Below are 26745 nucleotides of genomic sequence, written 5' to 3'. Positions count from 1 at the left end.
AATGGACAGTCTAAAGAAACTTAAAGTATTTACACCTGCAAAACCTCCAGCAAACAAAAAGGTCATTGGCACTCGATGGGTCTACAGAATCAAAAAGAAACCAAATGGTGAGTCACTGTACAAGGCCAGACTTGTAGCTCAGGGTTTCGCTCAACGTTATCCTGAGGATTACACAAATACTTACTCACCGACAGTCAGAACCGAGAGTGTAAAAATTGCTTTAGCAACTGCAACTATCCTTGGTTTAGAAGTTTTCCAGTTTGATGTTGACACGGCTTATCTACATGCAGACCTAGACGAAGAGATCTACGTGAGAAGTCCTCCAGGATTCCGACAGCAAGAAGGGGATACCTGGTTCCTAAACAAAAGTCTCTATGGTCTGAAACAATCTGGTTTAATGTGGTATTTATGTCTTACTGACAAACTAAATTCAATGGGCTTTATTAAGTCCGAAACTGATGAGTGCGTGTTCACAAAAAGATCTAACAATGCATATGAGATAGTTCTTGTTTATGTTGATGATATTGTTTATATTGGTCCAAATAAGCAAATGAGTGAATTTTTTGCCAAAGCTTTGCAGAGATACTTTACATTGAAATCATTAGGTCACATTAGCACTTATTTAGGTGTTCAGATTGAAAAAACACAGAAGGGGTTTAGTCTTTCACAAGAAGATAAAATTGAACAAGTTTTGCATCATTGCAACATGAAAGATGCAAACACAACAAAGACACCCATGCAATCAGATTTTCACAACTTGACACAAGAAGAAAGTCCTGAGTTCGAGGATCAAACACTTTATCGTTCAGTTATTGGGTCACTGTTATACATTAGTAGTTGGACCAGACCCGACATTGCACTTAGTGTTAACCTCTTATCTCGACACGTAGGTAAGGCAAAACAGTTTCATTGGACATGCATTAAGAAATTATTGAGATACCTAAAATACACTAAACACATGAAGTTATTGTTAGAACCAACACATACTGATTATGCAGAATTATGTTGTTATGCAGATTCTGATTGGGCAAGTGATAAGAAATCACGCAAAAGTACTTCAGGTTATATGATGTTCTTAAATGGATGTCCTGTTTATTGGCAAGTACGTTAACAGAATTTTGTTTCTTGTTCATCTACTGAAGCTGAATATGCTTGTGTTTCAGATGCATGTAATTCCCTAACTTGGTTTGATGCTTTAGTCACAGATATCTGGACACACCCGATCCGACCGATCACCGTGATGGAAGACAATGAATCGGTGGTTTATATTTCTGAATCTCATTTTACAGGTTCTAGGTCCAGACACATTGACATTCGTTACCAAAACATAAAACATTTAGTGAAAAAAGGTTTTGTCAAAATGCAATATGTATCCACACATGATCAAATTGCTGATATGCTCAACAAACCACTTCCAGCAGCTCAACACGAGTATCTGCGTGAGAAGATGTGCCTTATTTGATGATGTACTGATATTCGCTCAACTGGCAAAGAAGGGGAATGTCACTGCGTTATTTTATTTACCAGCTGAGCTCATTATTTCTGGACTGTCAGACTCTCCGTAGCTTTGCCAACTTCTTATCAGTAAGCTACGTGTTTCCGCATCCACCCACATTCCTTCACTTGCTCTTCACACACTCTTTCCTTTGTTCTCTTTCCAGCAAGGTCCGGCTGAAAGATAGCCGGCCCGAATTACCTTCAAAAATGTAACAATTAACTGTTCTTAGTTAGTGAGGTGTTTTATTTTCTTTATAAACAAATAAATGAGTTTTATTAGAAGCCTTCCTTCGCGTTTCTTTTCAAAATATTACAACAAGGAATAAGCCTCGATTCATCTACTCTAAACCAGGGTAATTAGTCCCAGAGCCAAACATGGGATTAATAAATGCCCTGACAGTGAAGAAGTCACAGGGGGGGATGGGTGGTGAGGGGGGGTTAGGGAGGAGGGGGGGAAGGAAAAAAAGGGGAAAATTTGTATTTGAAAACTTTTTCAATAAAAAAAAATGCCTTAATTTTTTTACATGTCCACCATATATGATAATACGTGGCATCATCACATTCGCATCTCCAACACTTAGGTTGCAAACTTGGATACATACAGGCTAGCTTTTTAGGATCTAGATGCCACCTATAAAACATTTTATAAAAATTCTCTCTTAAGTTTTGGGCTTGCGTAAACTTTACATTTCTAACCCATATTTTTTCCCACGTTTCCATCATTATTGGTTCTTCAATATTTTGTGCCCATTTTATCATACAATCCTTAACTAGCTCTGTTTCTGAATCTATTTCTACCAATGCATTATACAGCCTTTTTATATGCATTTGACTTTGGTCTCTAATTTATTTTACCAAGTTCTCCTCATTTTGCGAGATACCAGCTGTCTGCAATTAAAGTAAGATCGAATCTCGCCAGGCTCAAGGCTAACTCAGCCTTCCATCCTTTCTAAGGTAGGTAAATTGAGGACCCAATTTGTGGGAGCAATAAGCTGACTTTGTATAAATACACAAAAGTATGAAGGCTATTGCTTAACGCACTGTAAGCCGCCCTGAGTCTCCGGAGAAGGGCGGCATATAAATCAAATTTTTAAAAAAATACCAATTTTCTGATCTTCTCTCCATCTAGCTTGCAGCTCTCCATACTGAAACCATGCTTGAATTATCCTTTCTTCTCTTAACTGATTCAAAGATTTTAGTTGTAATATACCTCCTTCCTTATTAAGAAGCTCTTTATAAGTAGTCACATCTTGTTTTTGCTCTACACTTATATTCTCTATCGTGTGTCTGGGTATTGCCCACATTGGTAACTTATCGTTTAATTTATACTGATACTTTTTCCAGACACGCAGTAAAGCGTTTCTTAATATATGACTTTTAAAAGTCTTGTCCACTTTCTTATCATGTAATAAATAAACATGCCAACCGTAAACCAAATCATATCCCTCAATATTCAATATTCTTTCTTCTGTTGAATTCATCCAGTCACTAATTGCTGACAGAGCAGCTGCCTTTCTTTCTTTTCTTTCTTTCTTTTATTAGTTTTATATACCGCCCTACTCTCGAAGGACTCAGGGCGGTGAACAGGCACAAAATAAAATACATAAATACAAAAGTTAAGAACATAATTAAAACCAGATTAAATAATTTAGCCCGAGATAATTAAAAATCCCAATAATTGAAAACAGATTAAGATTTGATTTAAAAGAATTTTAAAACAGGGGAGAAGATTAGGCCAGGCCGCCTTGCTGGAATAGGAGAGTCTTAAGAGCACGGCGGAAAGTGCGCAGATCTGGGATCCTCCGTATCTCTGGGGGGAGCTCGTTCCAGATAGTGGGTGCCCCCAAAGAGAAGGCCCTCCCCCTGGGAGCCACCAGTTGACATTGTTTAGCTGATGGCACCCGGAGGAGCCTCTCTCTATGACAGCATACCGGCCGGTGGGTGGCTGCTTGTGGTAGTAGGCGGTCCTGTAAATAACCAGGTCCTAAGCCATGGAGCGCTCTAAAGGTGGTAACCAAAACCTTGAAGCGCACCCGGAAGACCACCGGGAGCCAGTGCAGCTCGCGCAGGAGAGGTGTCACACGGGAGTGCCATGTTGCTCCCATAACCACCCGTACGGCCGCACTCTGCGCCAGTTGGAGCCTCCGGGTGCTCCTCAAGGGGAGCCCCATGTAGAGAGCATTACAGTGTGACTGTGTGTAGGGAGTCCCGATCCAGAAAAGGATGCAACTGGCGAATTAGGCGAACCTGATGAAAAATCCTTCCGGTCACGGCCATCTAAAGTGCTCTTCTAAAGACAGCCGTGAATCCAGGACGACACCCAAGTTGCGAGCCCTCTCCGTGGGGGCCAGCAATTAGCCCCCAATAGTCAGCGATGGCGTCAACTGACTATATTGGGACGTCGGAAACCACAGCCACTCGGTCTTGGATGGGTTGAGCCTGAGCCTGTTCCTCCCCATCCAGATCCGCACGGCCTCCAGACACCGGGACATCACTTCAAGGGCATCATTTGGGTGGTCCAAAGTGGAGATGTACAGCTGGGTGTCATCAGCGTACTGATGGTACTTCACCCCGAAACCACGGATGATCTCGCCCAGTGGCTTTACATAAATGTTGAACAAAAGGGGCGAGAGGACCGACCCTTGTGGCACCCCACATGAGGGGCCTCAGGGTCGACCTCTGCCCCCCTGCCAACACAGACTGCAACCGGTCTGAGAGAAAGGAGGAGAACCACCGTAATACAGTCCCCCACACCCCTAACTCTTCCAACTGGTGCAGCATGATACCATGGTCGATGGTATCAAAAGCCGCTGAGAGGTCTAATAGGACCAGGACAGAGGAGCAACCCCTGTCCCGAGCCCTCCAGAGATCATCGACCAACGCGACCAATGCCGTTTCCGTGCTGTACCCAGGCCTGAAGCCCGACTGGAACGGATCCAGATACGTTGTTTCATTCAGGTACTGGGGGAACTGTCACGCAACCACACTCTCAACAACCTTCGCAACAAAACAAAGGTTGGAGACCTGACGATAATTAGCCAACACTGCCGGGTCCAGGGAAGGCTTCTTGAAGTGAGGCCTCACCACCGCCTCTTTCAAGGCAGCGGGGAAGTCACCTGTGGGAATGCGGTGGCCATAGTACATGTATAGACCAGTTTAACTGGTTGGACACTTGTATGGAGCTTAGCACCGAAATAATCAAACTATGAAAAGCGGGTTCATATGGATACTCTCTGAAGGGCCCTATTCATTCTCTCTTTGTTCTTAACATAGACTGTATTAGCAAAGCCAGAGATATCTCCTCCTGCTACATTCCTGAGGGTTGAGGTAATCTCTGAGAGTGGGGAGACGAGGAGATGGGCCTCTCGCCTGGTAGTAACTGGTACCAAATAGCCAGAGTTATGATTCGTTTTTGCACCTTTAGTATCGCTTTCCTATCTCTTGTATGTAATATGAGATGTGTAGCCATAATAACGCCTTCTGATGACGCTGTATTTTGATGATTAATAAAAGAGAGGTCTGGAGTCAGCTCTGGGCTCTCTCATCCCGAGAAAACGCTTGTCCTGTGTTTTCCTAAACTGGACCTCCCATGAGAAGCCCGCCAGAATGAATGCAACATCTGGTGACCCCGACGTGATAACCCTGCTTGTGGCTATATGTCTCTTGGCAATTTCATACTCATTCGACTGGAAGAAGCCTCTGCAAACCAGGGCCGGTCGTCTGCGGACGAAGCACCCTCCCATAAATCGTGAGTATGGAGGCAGAATTGCCAAGTACCCCGACATGATAGCCCTTGAGGCTATACGTCTCTTGGAACCCCTGTTCTCACCGCCTGGAAGGGGCTGTGCACCACGATTTAGCCTGAAACACGGCGACAATCTTTCGTGAGTATGGGGGGGAGGTCTTTCCAAGCAGCAGACGCAGTATCTGAGGAGCTTGGTGAGATATCCAAGACTAATATTATTGTTTTTAAAAAGATAATGGGAAAGTTCTGCCCGTGATAAAAAAGAATTTGATTTACCTTCTAAAATACCTTTGGCAATAAAAGGGCTCTTTAAAAGTGAATATGTGGAAGCAGATGGGAACATGCCTCCACAAACCTCCCCAGCCCTGAAAAAAATTTTTTGCACTCTGGAGATTAGTTATAGAGTGTTTAATGATACATTAGAAAAAAAAGACCCACGCAGACGCACGGCATGAAATTAAACATCAGCTCATTCTGAAGGAGTCAGTTACACCCCCACTAAGCAGAATTTAAAGAAACAGTTAGACAAAAAGAAGGGGGATGGAATATAGAATAAATTCTTGAATTGCTTTCAGTGTGTCTGCCGGCTGCAATTTTGCAAGCTTCTTCTGAATGTGCTTAACAAGCCTTCAGAAAAATGCTTGTTTCTGGCAAGCATCAACAAGCCTTCTCTAACATAAAGAAAGAAAGCTAAAAAACAACACCACTTAAAAGCTATTGTTGGGCTGGGAAAAAATCTTAATTCGGCAGATATGATTAAAGTGTGTCAGGATATAGGAACATCGTATAAAACTAATTTGTTAGCACTGCCTTATCTTCAGGCAGCAAAACCTCAAGGAAAAGTGTAAAAATCCAAAAGGTGGGGCATGTCTGTAACATCTAGCCCTCAAAACCCTGGTTATCATCGTATAGATGACATTTTAATTGGAGCACAAAAAATACAATCTAATTGGCTTTTTGAAAATACAAAATGATTTATTGTAAATGAATTGCACATTGCCCCAGAGAAAATAGAGCTCCTTATCTGTATGTGCAATCTCTTTCTGCTCCGGCTTTTAAAGTTACCCAAAGTTAAATTTGCAACAATTACTGGATACTATTAATTGGGACTGCTCATATTTCTCTTTACCTATGCATTTACTTAGTCCATTATTTGAGTTATTGACTAAAAGAAAAAAGCCAGGAGATTTAATTCTGTTTTAGAACAGCAAAAAGTACATTGCTTTATTTGTCTCATTACCATCTAAAAATGTTTTACCCTTTATTTAAGCTATTGCTGAAATTATAACCTTGGGGCGTACGCCAGACTGTCGAAGAAATGGAACTGATCTAATAAATATTATTCTTTCTATCTCAAAATCTGACTTTTACTTTTATCTTCAGAATAATTCATCTCTTCAGTGTGCTCTAACTGATTATGTAAGCTGTATTTCATATCATTTGCCTAAAGATCCTAGGTTTATTTGCTTAATGTCTTTCTCCAGAGGAGCCATTGCTTACAAGAATACTCATGACGACATCTGGAAAGAATCTTACACTAATTGTCTGCGACTATCTTAGCTTTCACACTTTTTCTCAACAAGCTTTTAATCTGATCTATGACTCTCAGTATTTGAACTAATCAACTTGAAGTGATTTCTGTTAAAAATATTTTGTCGATGTGCATCTATAATGATAGTGTGTGGAATTGATATGCTTGGCTGGCCAGCAAAAACTGACTGGGTTTGAACTTGAAACTGTGGAAAACCGGACAATGGTTATGGGCCCAAAAATTCACCATTGTGATTAAGACTGTTGCCTGAAGTTTTTCACTGTTTTGGGAATAAACTAGTTCATTGAAATAATTTGAATGACTGATTCACATGAAGGATGTATTATACAAAAGGTCTGATTGCAGTACAGATGTGAATGGGTGTGTATTGGATTGCATGAAATGTAATTTTGTGTATAAGCATTTTTTCCCCTTTCTCTGCCTTCCAAGGAGGAGGGAGGCTTGTGTGTTTTAAAAATTTTTTCCTTTCCCTCACCCCCTCCCTTTTTTCCCTGGGAGATGAGAGGCACGAAAGAGGGGGGGGGGCTATGGTTTCTCTGTTCTTTTAACCATTTTTTTTTCTCTCAGAGAACCAGCCAGAGAGGGGCGGGGTATAGGTGATATCTGATACCTGCCTTTGCAGAGCACTGAATGGCTCAGAATGCAGTATCTTCTTTTTCCTTCTGGAAATTTTTGACGTTTCAAATACTTTCATACCCAATTCTATTTCAGAGTATTGACTCAAAGTACCTCATTTAGATTGTTTGTTTATTTTTGAAGCTGTTTTTCTTATTGTTATGTTTTTATGTCTACGTGCATTTTGCATACTTAACAGATGACATGTTTGTTCTTTGTTTGTCTGTTGTTTGTTTGTTTATTTGTTTGTTTCTTTGTCAGCAGCATAAACTGCTGCCATTTTTAGGAATTATCACAGAGATGAGTTAGAAATTACAATATGTAGACAGAGAGATAAAATACTTAGGACATTTAATTAATGAAAGAAGTAACACCTGAAGAGTTGAGGAAATTTTTAGGATTGACTGGATATTGTAGGCTGTGAATAGATAATTGTGCTATTTTGAATAAAGACTGGTATGCAAAGAACCCAGTGTTATAGGGAATGTAAGAGAGAGTTAGTGAAGGAAAGCAGAAAGTTGACTTTTGGAAGTATGCTTATTTTTTATTTGAATCAAGCTCAGTTTACAAAAAGATTTAAAAGGACGATTAGATATTGGTGCAGAGAAGGAGTTGAATTGTTTAAGAAAAAGTTGGTTTGCACAGACTTGGGCTGGCTTGGAAGTCAGAATGGCAATGGGAGAAGGACTTGAATGTTTAGTGTTATAAGGAGATTTGTTTATTGGAAGGTTATAGATATTGTGGGTAGCGGAGACAGAGATTGGAAGAGGGAAATGACAAAGCTGCAACTGCGCTCATGGTTATATCTTCCATCACACCATGGGACAGTCATGCCTATTTTCATCAAAATAAAAAAGCATTGGCGAAACAATTTGGTCTCACGGCAGCTGAAGCGACTGCCATCATACAACAATGTCCTACCTGTAGTCAACAAGCTCATTCTATCCCTATGGGTGTAAAACCTAGAGGACTCAAAGCTTGTGAAATCTGGCAAATGGATGTGACTCAATACCTTTCCTTTGCCCCATGGAAATATTTGCATGTTTCCTTGGATACTTATTCAGGACTTATTAATGGCATTCCCAAAAAGGGGGGAAGCAACCAAACATGTAATAAATCATTGTTTTCAGACTTCTGCATCGATGGGATGCCCAATTGAAATTAAAACTGACAATGGATCTGCTACACCAGTACTGCCTTTGCAGACTTTTGTAAGAAGTGGTCCATCACACACAAATTTGGCTTATAAAATTGAAAGAGGAAAAATGCCTCGGCCTCCCAGCCATGCAAAACAAACTCAATCTTTGTTTATATACTTTGAACTTCCTTAACCTGACTGGACAACCTCCCACATCGGCTGCGACCCGTCATTTTTCTGCTTATCCATCAGCTGCCCTAAAACTGAAGGTCTATTTCCACCAACTACCTGATCCTGCATGGAGAGGACCTGCTGACCTTATTACCTGGGGCCATGGATATGCTGCTGTCCAGGACAATGATCCCATCATTTGGATCACCGGAAGACACGTAAGACCATTTCATTTACAACAAAAAGAAGGAGAAACTCCTGGTGCTGAGATTTAAGGAGAAAACAGCCTTGCTGAGTCCTCCTGGCAACAGACACTCAACGCATGGTGGTGACCATCAGCTTTGCAGGACTACACCGGAAGCTAGTCCCCTGCGCGCAGCGGAAGATTTCATCAGGAGAAAAAATACCTTCACATTGTACATATACATTTTAACACTTCCTTACACATACTAATGTTAGTAGAATTGTTTTTCTAATTTTGCTAGTAATTTTGTTTCACACGTATAAGTGACTATGATTTGTTTATGGCCTTGGACATTGTTAGCTTTGGGACTCTCAAGTGACCATGTAAGGAACATCAAATCCCCACATACATACACTTCAAGTCAAGTACGCTCCCGCCAGAAACGCATTGTCTATGCACGAGGCCCTTACTTTCTACCTAAGTCTACTCCACCACCTAAGGTTTCCCATATTGACATTTCCAGCTGAGGGGGGAGTGGATAAGGACAATGGGCCTCTGTAACAATTGCATAAAGGAGACTATTCTGGAATTAAGTCATGATCTTGCATCTATTGCCCCTACATCTCATGATCCTTCATGTCAGCAGCCTCTACATTCAATCATGATGGGACAGTAATAAAAGACATTCAAATAGCTGCTAACTGGACAAACTCCACTACTCCTATTTCCTAAACCACACCCACTACTGACACTGGGTGGCTCATTAAAAACTCAGATATCCAGAGGCATCTTGCCCAATCTTGGGTGGCAATGAACTATTGGGATCTTCATTTATTAAATAACTGGACAGTATATATGTTCAACGAGACTATCAAGGTGCTGAAGCTGATGAATAAAGAACTGGCTGAAATCAGGGAGGTGGTCTTACAAAACCGATATGCTTTAGATATTATGTATCTGATTATCAGTATAACATCACTCACACCATAGAACATATGGAAAACTTGATCAAAAAACAATCCCTTATCATCCAATGGATCTGGCGCCATTGACATCTGGGCTGCTCTTTGGTCATGGCTCCCGGATGGTTCTTGGTTGAAATCAATAATGCCAAATATTGTATCTATAATTGTACTGCTTGTTTTGCTTTGTTGCTGTATCCAATGTCTCCCCTCCCTTCTGCAAATGTGCAAAGGTTTTATTCCCTCCAATAGGAAGGACGTCCTGATAAGTGAAACCAAAGCCCTTCTGGAACTGGAGGAACGAATCAGGAGTGGTCAGAGAAGGTGCTCGGGACTTGCAAGATAGGGCTTCCAAGATAACTCAGAGGTTACAAACTCCTGACATGTGGTTTTCTTGGGTGCCTGAAACCGGATGGATTTACAATTTGTGTGAGCGATTTGTGGAAATGTATAACTGGAATACAACTCAGAAACATGATGGCCTACCTCGCTTGACATCTCCTGGCCACTTTTCCACTAACTTTGTTCACCATAATAAAAGGATGGGTGAGCTAAAAACATTTGCAGAAACCAGATGGCTGAAGAACATATTATCTACTGTACTCATGCTCATTGCTTTGCTTATTTCTGTATGTTGTAGTGTTCAATATATTCCTGCTTTGTTTGCTATGATGATAGACATGTTTTCCAGGCATAAAGAGAACATCATAATAACAACACAGCTGAACCCTGTTGCAAAAAACAAAAACAGAGGAAATGTGGGAATGCGGTGGCCATAGTACATGTATAGACCAGTTTAACTGGTTGGACACTTGTATGGAGCTTAGCACCGAAATAATCAAACTATGAAAAGCGGGTTCATATGGATACTCTCTGAAGGGCCCTATTCATTCTCTCTTTGTTCTTAACATAGACTGTATTAGCAAAGCCAGAGATATCTCCTCCTGCTACATTCCTGAGGGTTGAGGTAATCTCTGATAGCGGGGAGACGAGGAGATGGGCCTCTCGCCTGGTAGTAACTGGTACCAAATAGCCAGAGTTATGATTCGTTTTTGCACCTTTAGTATCGCTTCCCTATCTCTTGTATGTAATATGAGATGTGTAGCCATAATAACGCCTTCTGATGACGCTGTATTTTGATGATTAATAAAAGAGAGGTCTGGAGTCAGCTCTAGGCTCTCTCATCCCGAGAAAATGCTTGTCCTGTGTTTTCCTAAACTGGACCTCCTATGAGAAGCCCGCCAGAATGAATGCAACAGTCACCCTCACCCAACGAAGCATTTATAATCCCCTGGAGCCAGCCTCGCGTCACCTCCCAGGAAGCCAGCACTAACCAGGAGGGGCACGGGTCCCATAAACATGTGGTCACGTTCAGTCCACCCAGAATCCTGTCCACGTCCTCAGGGGTCACAGGATCAAACTCATCCCAGGTAACTCAAGACCTGCTTCAGTCATCCCCATGGAACTACCCAGTCGGAGTCCAGATCTTCCCGAATCTGAGTGATTTTGTCATGCAGATATTGAACAAAATCCTTGGCTCTACCCTCCAAGGGGTCCTCCCGCACTTCCTGGTGGAGCAGGGAGCGGGTCACCCTAAACAGAGCGGCCGGGTGATTATCTGATGATGCAATAAGAGCAGCAAAATATGTACATTTTGCTGCTTTTATTGCCACTAGGTAATTCTTAATATGAGATCTTACCAGTGTCTGGTCGGATTCAGAAAGACTGACCCTCCAACTACTCTCTAGGCATCTTTTCCGGCGCTTCATCTCCCTCAGCTCCTCAGTGAACTAAGGAGCTAGGTGAGATCGGCGCCGGGTCAGAGGCCGCAAAGGCACGACCCGATCCAGAGCTCCAGCGGCCATCCTATCCCAGGCGGCCACTAGGTCCCTAGTCGAGGCGTGTGCCAGAGCCTCAGGAAATGGCCCAAGCTCCATCTGGAACCTATCAGGTTCCATCAGGCGCCTGGGGCGGAACCATCTTACCGGCTCCGCCTCCCTGCGACGGGGTATAGCGGTTCGAAGGTCAAGGCAAAGGAGAGAGTGATCTGACCATGACAAGGGCTCGGTGACTATGTCCCCTATCTCAAAATCACTCAACCACTGTCCAGAGACAAAAATCAGGTCCAGCGTGTTTCCCCCTGTGTGGGTAGGGCCATGAATTAACTGGGTAAGGTCCATAGCTGTCATGGAAGCCATGAACTCCTGAACCACCTCCGACGTCTCACCCACAGATGGCAGGGGTATCAACCGCCACCGCGGCGATAACGTCGAAGAGCTCGGGCAGGGCTGCTGCCACGTGGCAGGGAGCCAGGTACGTGATCAGCAAACCCATCTGAACCCCATGACCCCACTTCACAAGAAGGGACTCACAGCCGGCCGTCTGAGGAACAGTGGCCTCCCTCGAACTCAGACCTTCTTTAATAATAACCGCTACTCCCCCGCCCCTGCCCTGTGACCTCGGCCGATGGAATGCAAGGAAACCTGGCGGGCACATTTCAATGAAGGGAACCCCCCCCTCCTGGCCCAACCAGGTCTCCGTAATACCTGCCAGGTCCGCTCCCCCCTCACCAATTAGGTCACAGATGAGGGGGGCTTTATTTACTACGGACCTGGCATTGCACAGCATCAGCCAGAGGGCCGGGCCCTGAGGGTCTGTGCAACCTGGGGAATGGGTGGAACCTTGGGGGCCGGAGCGCACCACTGCTCGTAAACAGTGAGTGTGCACACCCGACTCGATATGGCTCCCTGCTTCCACAGTATCTACTCCTCCCACTCACGGTAGAGATGTTCAAAGCACTATCCGGACAAACTCGACCCCAGGATCCCCACCTCCCACGCCGTGCTTCCTTGCCAGGCCCGCCCCTCCCCTTAGTGGGCTATCCCCCATGCCCACCACCCGCATTCGAATCAAACCCTCCCCCTCCCTAGAACCCCTTAAAGATTTAACTAAAAAATTGAATAACAAACCCCTCAACCCCCTAGTTTTCACATGCCACCTCTCCGGGTCCCAAAATCCATCCTTGAGGTAGGCCCTCGATAGAGAGGAGGGCCACATCTGCAAGAGGGGGGAATCTCGCAGCACAAGAAGGTCCAATGTCGTATACATCTCGAGGTGTAACAATGGAGGCACGGAGCATAAACAGGGGTCTCACAAAAGATGTAACATACAGGTATTGTTCAATGAGACGCACTGGCACTTCCACTGTCCTCTCACGACAGGGGAAGGGTCCTGACAGATACAATCCAATAGGAGGGACATCCAACTCGTCCTCACACGACGAGCGGCCTACAAATGACCTTAGATTGAAACGGAGTATTCCTCCCAGTGGTACAGTCAAGATGTAATAAAGTCCCCCTCAGATGTTGCCTCATTGACTAACCAAAGCCGGAGAGTCAAAAGCTATCAGTCTATCAGTCGGTCAGTCAGTCCAGGGAGAGAGATCGAAATAGTCTCTGGCATAGTTGTATACTCGCAGATCATATTCAAGTAATAGTTCCGATAGAGGGGAAAAGAGGGAAAAGGGAAGTGGGGGGGAAGGAGAGGAAAACCCCTTCAATTTAAGGGCAGCTGGTAAGCCCGTTTCATAACATATGCAGTGCCCAGGAAGGGGGGAGAGGAGGGGAGGGGATAGATATCAATGCGACGGAGGGATGCCCCTCCGTCACCCCCAACCCTATTTCCTCAGTTTTGAGGAGGCCTCCAGGTCTTCTGCACACGTTAAAGGTCTTCGGTGAGGGGTCACACATCTCCATCAGGCAACTGTCTGTGCCCCTCTCCGTTTCCTCCACAGCAGCCCCCTTCATGCCGGTGTTTGGCCAAGCGTCCAGTGTTTCTAATGGGGTATGCTGCGGCCCTAGATAGTCTCAGGGCCGGTCTCGCACCCCCACTGATGCCAATTTCACCATCCCCGGTTCCAAGGGACTGCCGTGGAGATTTCCAGGTGGGGCAGATGAAAAAAAAATTCAAGCGGGCCATCTTCCCGCTCACTACCAGGCTGCCATGTCATCACATCACCGCCTTCTCCTTCACCTTCTTCGCCGCCACGAGCGCTACCAGCGGGCGGCCGACAAGCCAGCATTCCCCCTGGCTCCTCCGGCTCCTTTGGCTTCGCCACACTCAGGAGCCAACGCCCAAGGCCGACGCAGCCACAGCCCTCCGCAACCGAGCCGAGCCCAGTCCGATGCGCCCGAGGACGAGCCGAGCTGGATCCGACACACCGAGGAGCGAGGGAGATCTCCAACTCCTCGCCCCAAGCTCAGCACTCCCCCGGGCTCCTCTGGCGCTCCGGCGTTCCGCAATACTCCCCCGGCTCCTCCGGCGCCTCCAGTCTCGCCGCGCCCAGCCGAACACCAACACCCAAGGCCGCCGCAGCTACAGCCTTCCGCAGCCGAGCCGAGCCAGCCGCACAAGCCCAATGCGCCCAAGGGTAAGCCGAGCCACACACAATACGCTGAGGGGCAAGGACGGTCTTAAAATCCTCGCCCCAAACTCAACCGGTCAAACCAGGGGTTGCTGATGGTCGAGCGCCCCTGTAGTAACCCCCTGAAGCCCCGAGGCCATCCATCCTCACGCAGCACTCGGAGATGTCACCGCCATCTTGCACATGCTCAATTGAGAAATATAATCCTCATAATATAATCTTAAATTGGGCATTTTGAGACCTCCTCTTTCACGTATATCCTGCATTATTTTTTGTTTTATTCTGGGTCTCTTCCCTGCCCAGACAAAATTATTAATACCTTTCTGCCATATCTTCAAATTTTCATCTTTTTAAAGTATTGGTATCATTTGAAAAAGAAACAAAAACTTAGGCAAAACATTCATTTTTACTGCTGCTATTCTTCCTAACAAAGATAATTGTAATTTTTTCCAATTTTCCATCTCTCTCTTTATTTTTTGCCACAACGGATCATAATTATGCTTAAATAATTTCGCATTTGATGTTGTAATATAAACCCCTAAGTACTTAACTTTTTTTACTATTTCAAATCTGTTAGCCTTTCTAATTCATCTTTTTGATTTGTAGTCATATTTTTAGTTATTATCTTCGTTTTCCCTGCATTTATTTTAAATCCAGATACTTGTCCATATTGATTAATTATATCCATTAAACCTACAACCGACTGTAATGGTTGGGTTAAAGTAACAACCAAGTCGTCTGCAAATGCTCGTAATCTGTAGTCGTACTGCCTAATTTTAATTCCGTTTATTTTATCCGATCCACGTATTTTACTCAACAAAAATTCCAAAGTCAAGATAAACAATAATGGAGACAAGGGACATCCTTGTCTTGTTCCTTTTTCTATATTAAAAGTATCTGTTAAACTACCATTAATTATTATTTGCGCTGTTTGTTTCTGATATATTGCCTTAATAGATTGTGTAAAATATTCTCCAAGCTGCATCTTTTCTATTATTTTCAATAAGAAATGTCAATTCAATCAATCAAATGCTTTCTCCGCATCAAGAAATATTAGCACCCCAGGGATTTGGTTGGGATTTGCCTTACATTACTCTTCATTTGTCTACCATTTATAAAACCAGTTTGATCATTATGAATCATTTGTTGCATGACTGTCATTAACCTATTTGCTAGTATTTTAGCAAAAATCTTGTAATCTGTATTTAAAAGTGATATAGGCCTATAATTTTTTGGCTGGGTGTGGTCTTGCTCCTCCTTTGGAATCAGAGAAATAAAAGCTGTCCTCCAGGATGGGGGTACATCTCCTCCAGATTGTATGTTGGTAAATAACTCGAGTGGTTCCACCATTTCTAACTGCAAGTGTTTATAATAAATAGCTGTCAAACCATCCGTCCCAGGGGCTTTACCCACTTTCAACTGCTTAATTGCAAACATAATCTCCTCAGAAGTTATTGGTTGATTTAAACCCTCCCTTTGCTCTTTTGTAATTATAGGAATATTCTCTTTCTGTAAGTATCTATCGACATCTATACTTTGAATTTTATCACTAGCGTACAACCTCGTATAAAATGCTAAAAATGCTTTTTTAATCATATTTTGCTGATAAACCTCTTTACCTTTATATTCTATTTTCTCTATGGTCCGTGACTTTTGTTTTTTCCTTAACAGATATGCTAACCATCTCCCTGGTTTATTAGCATTGCAAAAAGTATTGTGTTTAGCATATTGCAAATTAGTTGCGATCTGATCTGCCATTAGCATATTAAATTGCCCTCACAGTAAGTTAATTGCCTCTTTTATTTTCTTGTCTGCTGGGTTCAATATCAAAGCTTGTTCTTTTTTTTTAATTTCCTCTTCTAAGTCCTTCCTTTTTTTTCCTGTTTACGTCTGTGTTTATTATTCAAATATATCAAGATACCTCTCATATATGTTTTACTTGCATCCCAAACCATTTCCGTAGATGTACCCTTATGCATATTTATAATGAAAAAGATGTCTTTTGGGGGGAAATGAGTGAGATTTCAAGAGAAATGGCGTGGATGTTTCATGTTTCAAAGCATCAGGGATACCATGATAAAGAAGAATCAAAGAGAGATACAAGACTTAATCCAAGGCATAAGTGACAAAGTAGAAAATATGATACAAGTGGCAATGAATGAAGCTCAAAGAGTCCAGGAAAGAGAGCAGACAGCAGAAAGAATGGAAGAAAATATAGAACAAACCACCAAATAAAACAAGAGGATGAAAAAAACTTTTTGAGAGATATAAAATGGAACTGGAATTTTATAATCTGGAAGATGTTTTTGAAAGGGAGATAGGAGCATGGGTGGATACTCTGAAGATATGGTAGCCTAGGAAGATGGAAATAGGAGAAATATTTAGATGGAATAATGAAGATACAGATGTTGACAGAGACAAAGATCCAGGAGAGTATGGGAGGAAAGCCAAAATACGAATAAGAATTGAATTATTAAAATGGGCAAGGGATGATGGATAGAACTATTTTTTCCTTTTTTTCTTTCTTCTTTTTTCTAATATAATGATGGCCTATTTAAAAACTAGAAATAGTGGCTTCCGGTTTGCTCTTCGTAGCCACCAGACGGTCTCTCGGGACCGCCAGCCCCTTCGCCTGTAAAGAGCCGCCTGTACAGCGCAAAGGCGGCTCGAAAAACCCCATTTCCAGGAGGAAATGTGGGATAGAGCAGGTGAGTGTAGGTAGAGCTCTCCGTGGCCCCCAGGGTTTTTTTTTTTACTCTTGGGGGCGGGCGGAGGAAGCTCCCTATAGCACTCGCTGCCCACTCCGGGCGTTGGGAGACTTCTGCCTTTTTGCAGAACAAGGCTACGAAGACAAGCTTTTTAAGATATTTAACAGATTAACTAAAGATGATGAGATTTGGATCTGGACCTGTGACCCTAAATTGCAAGTATTAATACTTATTTCGCAAAGGATATTCAACAAAGTAAAAAAGACCTTTTAAAATGGCGATTGCCGAAACTGGAGCAGGGAAGCTGAAAAGAGAAAGTCCTTCCGTTTCTTATTAAGTTACAAAGTAGCAGAATAAATGCTCCTGGCTACATTTGAAGGGATATGAGCTGGACCTGTGACCCTGAATCGCAAGTATCTCATTTATTTTATAACAATTATTGAAGAAGGAAAAGGAAAAGGAAAAAAGAATCTTTAAAAAGGGCGATTGCCGAGGCTTGAGAAGGGGCTGAAAGGGAGAGTCCTTCCGTTTCCTATTGAGATACAAAGTAGCTGAATAAATATTTTTGGCTACACTTGAAAATAAAGCTCTACTTTTGTGCTTTTTCTCTTCCTGGAGATTTGATATTGATCTTGGTTGGAAAGAAGTTTTTTTTTTCTCTGCTGCCTCTCTTTTCTTTTTTTTTTAAAAAATAGTATGTCTGTGTTGAAATATGGCATTAAAGCCGGACAAACAAGCAATGGGGGGGGGATTCCCCCATTAACAAATTACGTGACCAAGTTTTAAAGCTCCAGTCTCAGAAAACTGATTTTAATATAATTGAATTTCTTTTGGAGGAGATTGTAAGAAGGGATGAGATTGTGAATCAGAACTTTGAAAAATTTAAGCAGGAAATTAAAGAATTAGTGCAATTAAAGTTTGATATTCTGGATCGAAAGATTATAAAAATGGCTAATGGCTTTGTAGAATTTATGATTAAGTTGGATGAAAATACTAACTTATTAGAGTCTAAAGTGGAAGAAATTGAGGACAATTTGGATAATAAAATACAAAAAATTGAAAATGATTTGACAAACATTCAAGACAATAGCTCAGAAGAAAAACCTAAAATGGAGGTTGAACAAAAGTCTTGTAATGCAGAAAATTTACAACAACGGATTGAAAGAGAGGTCCTAATGGTGCATTACAATTTTACAGAATATGCGATCAGACTCAGAGGTTTGCAGGAAAATAACAGAGATGATTTAAGGAAAATATCTTTGAAATTCTGGCTGGGATTTTAAAGGTTCAACCTGAGGAAGTGTTTTGTAGGATTGACAGAGTGTTCAGAATAAACTCCTGGATTGCAAAGCAAAGGCAATTGCCTAGAGATGTGGTGATTTATTTTACAGATAAAGAAATTAGGAATAATGTTGTGCAAAATTCCTTCAATTCTACTTTGCAATTGTATGGAAGAAAGATATGGATCTACAAAGAGCTCCCCCCCAAGATGTTAACGGAAAGGAAGAAATTTGGTTTTCTGGTGACTGAGTTAAAATACAGAAATATTCCATTTAGGTGGGATGCCCCAGTTGGCATAATATTGAGATATCAAGGAGAAAGATACCAATTAGATACTGTTGAAAAAGCGGAAGAATTTTATCAAAAAAATTTGAAAATGAACTTAACATCTATAGGCACAATACAGGATAAGCAGAAGGAGTTGGAAATAAAGGGAAAACATCGAATTACAGAGGTTGCGGTAGACAAATTGCCTTTGGATTCTCTCGATACCCCAGCTGGATTATCTACAAATATGAGAGAAGCGGCATCTGATTTCAACGTGATGATTCACCAAGTTAAAGACAAGTATGGAAACCAATTAGCTGATATACAATTGGCAAAAAAGAAATATGAGATACAAAAACAAAACCAACAAGATCAACTTATAAAGCAGAATGAAAACCGATCAGTTGATATACAACTTGTAGAAAGGAAAACAGGATGGAAATTAAACCCACAAAAAGAAAAGAAAAAAAGAAATAGGTCTCATAAAAACAGAAATTTCTAAATTAAGCAACGGTGAAGCCAGTGATTTTAAAAAAATGAATGAATATGTGAAAAGATAGTGGAGGCGAAGTATTGGTTAATATCATCCTGAGGACAGTGACAGACCTCTGCAATGCCGTAATTTTGGGATGTGAAAAGAGCCTTAAACTGTTGGATTTGAATTATCTATTTTGGATTTCTTTCTTGTATTGATAAATATATTATAACTATTCTGAGCTACAAGGCAAGAGAGCTACGTTGGGGCATGCAGAAGATCTGGTTGTTACCCATTAGGACGATGGGAATTAATAATCCTGATGAAAGCCACAATTACAACTATATGGAATATAATCATAATGTCACTCGGGTGGTTGTTTTTACTTTTATATATATATGAGGATATTCATTACTGATGGGGGCAGATGATGACTGAAGACTTTGAACAAACTGTTGCACCAGGATGCTACGTTACCCAATTATGGATGAGGGACTCAACAATCCAGTGGAAAGACATCAAAGAAGATATTATATGGATTATAAATTTAAAGTTATTGTCTTTTCTTTTTTTAAATAACGGAATATATACATATATATATATATATATTTTAGCAGAGTGGGCAGTGGATTAAAGATATTAAGAATTGTTGTGCATGGTAATTTTGTAGGAAAGTGGGTGGAAATATGTTAGTTTACTGATTGATTAGTTTAAGAAAAGGGATGTTTAAGTGATATATTTAGGGCAGTGGAGGAAATGAATAGAGTTGAATAAATGTTAAATTAGGATTTATGGGGAAGGCTGCTTTGAAATGTTATATTAATATACACAAAGAATAAATGTTAAAGTAGGATCCATTATACAGTCTTAAAGTGGAAGGTTGCTTTGAAATGTTGTAATAATATATAGATATAAGTTTTGGGGAGGACAAAAAGGGCAGATTATTGCTAAATTGGGAGTTATAATAATATTATGCTAAACTAGAAGTTATCATACAATGTTATAGCAGACTGCTTTTTTTTTAAATGTATGGTAAAAGGGGAAAGTAACAATATTAATAATATTTTTAGTAAGTAAGGGTCAGTATATAGAGGAAGGAGTAAGGCGATGTTAAAATATTATGTAATCTGTTATGAATTAGGTTTTTGGTGTGAAGAAGTCACGGGAGGATGGGTGGCGAGGGGGGGTTAGGGAGGAGGGGGGAAGGAAAAAAAGGGGGGAAAATTTGTATTTGAAAACTTTTTCAATAAAAAAATAAAAATAAAAACTAGAAATAGAGGTAGAAATAAGAATATACACCCTTATATGAAGGACTATGTATTAACATAAATATATGTTTTAACATTAAGATTAGTAAGAGTGACTTGACTAGAAGCCAGAACAGAGATAGAAATAAGAATTAGGGGGAATATTAGTAGTTATAATTTCTGTATAAATTAAAAATAAGTAATAATTAGATGGAAAGTTGAGAGGTTGAAAGATGGTATTACTATGTTATGTTCAAGAAGATCATTGACATTAGAATGGAACACTGAAATATTGAATAACTACTTTAAAATAATCAAGTACATTAATATTAGGATTATATAAGTTTAATTAATGTAATAATTGATTGTTATTTGTGTTAACACGAACCATACCCAGAGGCCACACTGTTCATATATTGATGTTGATAAATGTTTAAAAATAAAAACCCAATAAACCTTGAAAAAAAATTAAGAAAACAATAGGTGCCTTTATTTTAAACATAAGATTCAATTCCATAAATAAATGTAGTAACACTATCTACATTTAGAGTTAACTAAGAATATAGAAATAACAAACTTTTTAATGCAGACATGTATTGTAGTTTTAGCCAAAAAGCAAGTCTGTAAAAACAAGAACTATCTACCATCCTAATTTGCAACAATTCTTACAATATTTTCTAATATACAACCTGTTCAGCCAAGACTATTGAGTTTTGTTAAAAAAAACTCTGTAAGAAAGACAATGTACTTTTCAGGTTTCTGTAGCCTTATATAGTAGTTAAATGAAGCACATCAACAATGCATACAGCTGTCACACAACACAGGTATAAAACAAAATGCAAATGTGGAAGTGGAAGTGGAAGTGGAAAGGAACTCACTGCTGTTTTGTGGTCAATAGTTGTATGTGCATTCCAGTAAAAATCATAAATGTTTTAGTTGTTTCAATATGTTTCATCGCAATACAACAATTTACTTTACCAGTTCTATAGTATATCATATGTGATAAATAGGTTATTAATAGTGTCATTCACAAAAGATTTGGCACCATCCAGATACTGCTAAGGAAGTTAATACATCAGTTAACACATATATTATAGCCCAGGTCAGGACTCAGACTCTGAGTCCAAAGCTGAAAAAGCTGCTTCAGTCGAGCCTGCATAATGTCTATTCAGGAAGGACAAAGCCAGACAACACATAAAGCTGATCAATCACCAGCACTATCTGAGTAACTGGACCTGTCAGATAGGGACCCTGCACCAGACAAGCAGAAGGAACAGCAGAACAGAGGAAACCTGTTGGGTTACTTGTCAAGCAATGGAGTAAACCAGTATTTTTCAACCTTGGTAGCATGAAGATGTGTGGACTTCAACTCCCAGAATACTCCAGGCAGCATGTTGACTGCTGAATTCTGACAGCTGAAGTCTACACATCTTCAAGCTGCCAAGGTAGAGAAACACTGAAGTAAACATTCTGATTGCTGATAGCTGGCTGCAGCCTTTAAAAAAATATTTTCTTTGCCTATGTTCTCTGAACTAGCTGATAACCTTGACAGAACGATTTTGGATGACTTTTCTGCACACTCCTCTTTAAAAACAAAATTCACAGGCAAGCACTGTCTTAAACAAGTCATTCCTTGCTATTGTCCTCTGAAAGTAAAATTGATAATCTCCTAAGAAATCGTGTGTGTGTGTGTGTGTGTGTGTGTGTGTGTGTGTGTGTGTGTATGCACAAACACACATACACGCACAAAACCTGAAGCAGGACAGCATGTCGTGGTCTTTAAATTCTATTGCTTAAAAAGTACCACCAAATGCATCTCCCCACTTAGTTTTTAAATATTGCTTTTTTTTTATTTGAGATTCATTTACATAAAGATTGGCCTATTTTTTTATGCAAAATAATTGCAATCCTACTGGTTGTAAAAAAAATGTACAATATTTGAATACATTTCTTAAATGCCACTAAAGGTGAAGTGTTCTAAACAGATATGGTTGGATTCCAGCCTTTTGGAAAACATTGGGAAATAGCCCAATTCCAATTTAATACCACCCAAAATAATTAATAATGTATACGTACAAACAAATCCAACTGCCAGATAAAGACATTAGAATAATTATCCCAAATATTTCCTTCTCCAACCAAGAGATAAAACATCCAATATCCTATTTCTTTATTTTTTACAATTATTTAAAATTAGACACAGTTTCAGTCCAATTTATCCTTGTAAGAAGGCTCCTATTCTTCCATGTCCTGTACAATACATATTGTTTCTATTATTACTCTATTAAACAAGCACACCATTTCCCCTCTACTATACAGCTAACATTTTCTTTTTAGCCCAATTTCCAGTAGAGCCTGGAAATCATTAACTGGACCACCTCTTCCATTAGCACCTACCAGCTGAGGACCTGTCCCTTGGCAGCAAGACGTGCAAAATGAACAGATGCCTATTTCTACTGGACAGAAACAGGCAGCAATTATCAAATCAGACACACACACACACACACACCAAAGGCACGGGCTCACATTTGCAATAGCAGCGAATGCTTTTTGATGTTTTATCCACCCACCCCGGGCTCACATTTTTAAGTATGTAAAGGGAGTATGCCTGGAAGGGAGTGGAAATATCTTTGCCAGCCTATTTACGAGAGTAAATCATATTCGGGTGAGAGGAGGGGTCTGTTCAGGGAAATGAACGAGACAGACACATGGCAAGATTTCACCGACGAGAGGCCATAAAGCACATGCGCATGGTTGGAAACGGAGCCAGAGGCTTTTAGGCAATCTGCATTTACGAAGGGGAGGAGCTGCAGGCACGACTGTTAGAAAATAATCGAGTATCAGAAAATAATTGTAAACGGGGAGGGGGGAGAGGAAAAAAACCCGAATATGTCGGGTAATCGAAGATTCGGGAGAACAGAAGGTTCAAGAGTTGGTGGTGAAGGAGACCCGGAGAGGGAATATGCCGCGTATTTGGGGACGGGAGGACGAGAGCGAGCAGGAAAGAAACACGCCGGGGCAAAGCTGGCAGGCTGCCCCACTCTTCCCACGCCGACCTAGGCAAGACAACTCGCTCGTTCGCTTGTCTCATTTGGTGCAGAGGCCTGCGGAGAGCCATGGCTCTTGCTGCAAGCCGTTCGGACCTCTCCTCTCCCCCGTTGCTGAGGAAGGGAAGGAAGAACAATTATGGGCCCGTCAGGCAGCCGTGAGTGGGTGGGTAGGCCAGAAAGGACGAGTCGCCGGAATGAGGTGACTCACCTGTGGCGCTGAGCATGAAGTCCAGAGTGCTGTGTCGCGCTGCTGCCATAATGAAGTAGAGGCCTGTGCCATGCCTGATGGAACGGCCGTGGCTGTGTTGCGAGTGCCACTGCCTGCCTGCGCGATGTGCGTGCGTGTGTGTATTAGGACGCTAGGTGGAGGCCGGGGTTGCCGCCGCCGTGTGAGAACCCGAAGGGGAGGGGCAAATGACTGGAAGCGATAAATCGACGCCGAGGTGGGGGGATTGAAAGCGACTCCGCTGGGGATTCGTGGGAGTCGCGGGCGGCACCTCTCCATTTGCTGTTTTAGGAAGCCTGAAGGGGTGAGCTGATGGCTTTTGTTTATAATCGGAGACAGATTCACTACTACAGTAGTAGCTACTACTTTGGCTTCGAGGCCTTCCTGCAAAATAAAGGCGCTTCAAATAACACATTTTTTTACGTAATGACTCGAATGTTCTTATTCCAGGTTCTTTGGATTTCTTATATACGTTGCGCTTCAGTTTATTCTATGATGGCTAAAGCTGTTTCAACAAATTGAGGCTGGGGTAATGCAGACCAGGTCTAGTGTCCTCCTACGTCGCAGTTTTATTTTTCAGTTCCAGAAGAAATTCTGAAACGTATAAGAACAATGTTCTTTTAGGCATTGTTGGAAGAAATATCCATCTGGTTCAGTTCCAAGTGGGGGGAAAAACACTGGAAACATGGAGGCTGATTGGAAAGATTGTTTAATGAAGCAGAACCATCCAGCACATGGTCCTGGTGTTGCAGAAAAATAAGAAGCTAAGTTTCGAGATCCAGAAAAGCTTTTTTATTTTGGCCAAAAGGTTCAGACATGCATTCTATTTACATTCTGAACAAAAGACCTTCTTTAAGACACGTATCTTTATAGTAACGAAAAACAGGAAATGTGAAATAAACCTACCTGTTAGGCTCTCTCCCTCCTCCCATTATTGCCTGAACAGGAAGATTAGTTAATTTCTTGTGGTTTGACTTTTTGAACTCTCCAACTGTAGAAAGTGAGTTAGCTCTGTGGTTTTTGAACTCTGAACTTTTTGAACTCTGCAACTTTCTCAAGTCAAAGGGGCCCTTCAGAGATCCTCCAAGCTGACCCCGTATTATTTCACTCTTATATCTAAATTTCATTTTACGTCCTACCTTATCCTCCCTTTAAGACTATTTTACTTGGTTACAATTGAGTCTTACCTATTACAGAGCTTAATTCAACAATGCAAGCATATAACATTTGACATAACATAATCAATTCAAGATAAGATACATAATAGTGCAAAAGAAAGACAAGTAATACATATGATTTTCAAATCTTATTCTCTGAAGCACTTTCTCTAATTACCCAGTTGAGAGTTGTACATATGTTCCTGCATCAGAAACTTCATTTTCATCAAAGAGATCAGGGTCAATTTTACGGTCTATAAGACATTCCACCAAAATCAATTCTTTTTCAACTCATCTCTTTCACTGCTCTCTTAGCTAGTTGTCTGAACACAGGTATTGCACAAGAAATAAAAGCCAGGCCTGTCACAATAAAAATAACATCTGTCTACAAGCTGTTGCTTGTAACTTCTGACCCATTCTGGATGCCCGGTCCTTGGAACTCTCTCTGACCACACCTGACTTTTTGTGTAGAAAAACCACCTTTCGGTTGTTAAAAGGTCTATGGCACGCCAGTTTTGGAAGACCACTGCTGCCAAAAAATCTATTTGGTCTTGGACCTTGACCAAGGTTCCAGCAATTTGGTACAATTGCCTAAATTGTATTATGGAGTGTGCCATCCACCTACACCAAGAGTGGCACCCTTTTTTGAACATACCCCATGAGGGGAACAGGGATAGTGTCCTCTCCACTGACAACACCTATTTTGGGGAAAGATGGATATGTTCCAGTCCAGTTTGTAGGTAAACATAATTACACATTTTTCCCACATAAGAAGAAAACTCCATTTTTCTTTACACACACCTATGTTCATGGAAGGGACGTTGGTCTTACCGTGATACGTTCCTTCTCATAGTGTAAAATGGGAGGTGCCAAGCTGGGGATATTGTAGCTCTATGTCCTGAATTGAAACGTCTGAAGATCCGCCTCCCTGGTGACGTCTCTTCAGTTTGTGCCAACGAAGCCAATGTGAATGGTACGCAGTCCAGGCGAATGGTACACAGTCTGAAAGATAGAAACAACATGCTCCACCAGGGGAGCCGGTCCAGGCAGACACAGACAGGGTGGGGCTGGCACCTCCCATTTTACACTATGAGAAGGAACGTATCACGGTAAGACCAACGTCACTTCTCCATAGTGTAAAAATGGGAGGTGCCAGGCTGGGAAATACCAAAGACTGGCCAGCCCTCAGGGTGGGAACTGTCCTGGGCCGACGACCCTGGATCTTCATGAACCCGCTGCAGTACTCGTCTCCCAAATGCTGCCTCCGCCAAAGCGAAGGAGTCAAGTCTATAGTGGTGGATGAAGGGAGTGGGAGAGGTCCACGTGGCCGTCCTACAGATGTCCTCCACAGACGCTTGGGTAGACCAGGCCGCTGTTGTGGCAGCACTGCGGGTGGAGTGGGCCATTATCCCCTGAGGCACCGGGAGAGCCTGAAGCAGAAGAGATGCATGTCCAGAGCCAGCGCCCCACCGTGGAAGAGGTCACCCTGTGGCCAAGAGTCGACGGCTGGAAGGAGACAAAGAGTGCCTCCGTCTTCCGGAAAGAAGAGGTCCTAAAAATGTAAATACGGAGGGCCCTCCTTACATCCAAGGTGTGCCAGGTCTGCTCCAAGGCGTGCCGAGGCCGAGGGCAGAAGTCTGGCAGGACCAACTCCTGTGCTCGGTGGAACAAGGAGTTGACCTTAGGAAGGAAGGCACGGTCCAGCCGCAGGACCACCCTGTTGGGGTGAAAAATACACAGGTCTTTCCGCACCGATAAAGCCGCCAACTCTGAGATCCGTCGGGCAGACGTGATGGCCACAAGGAAAGCTACTTTACACGAGAGGAGATGGAGGCTAGCCTCCCTCAATGGTTCAAAAGGTGCCTTTGTTAATGCCTGAAGAACCTTAGAGAGGTTCCAGGTGGGATAACGGTGAAGAGGCGGTGGTTTTAAATTAGCCGCTCCACGCAGAAAAATCTTCACCCTTGGATGGTGAGCGAGGGAACCCCACTTCCCAAATGTCAAGACCGTGCCTAGCGCAGCCACCTGTCGCTGTAGAGTGTTAGTG

At 42.0% G+C, this 26745-nt stretch overlaps 1 protein-coding gene across 3 annotated transcripts in view; it reads right to left on the bottom strand.

The window, feature by feature from the left end:
- SMS (spermine synthase) overlaps positions 1-25465 on the bottom strand; it is a 232624-nt gene extending 207159 nt beyond the window's left edge. For all 3 annotated transcript variants that reach the window (XR_015728251.1, XM_087871352.1, XM_087871353.1), the window contains exon 1: positions 23524-25465. Coding sequence is in view for 2 of the 3 variants with exons in the window: in XM_087871352.1 (XP_087727478.1) it covers positions 23524-23572 (49 nt within the window). In the remaining variant the exon portion in view is untranslated. The remainder of the gene's footprint in view (positions 1-23523) is intronic.
- Between the last annotated feature and the right edge of the window lie 1280 nt (positions 25466-26745).

This window comes from Pantherophis guttatus, chromosome 5, assembly GCF_059756535.1.
Source record: "Pantherophis guttatus breed Tessera chromosome 5, ASM5975653v1, whole genome shotgun sequence".
Classification (NCBI taxonomy): domain Eukaryota; kingdom Metazoa; phylum Chordata; class Lepidosauria; order Squamata; family Colubridae; genus Pantherophis; species Pantherophis guttatus.
Note: the sequence above shows the minus strand (reverse complement) of the source record. Positions and strands in the feature narration are given on the sequence as shown.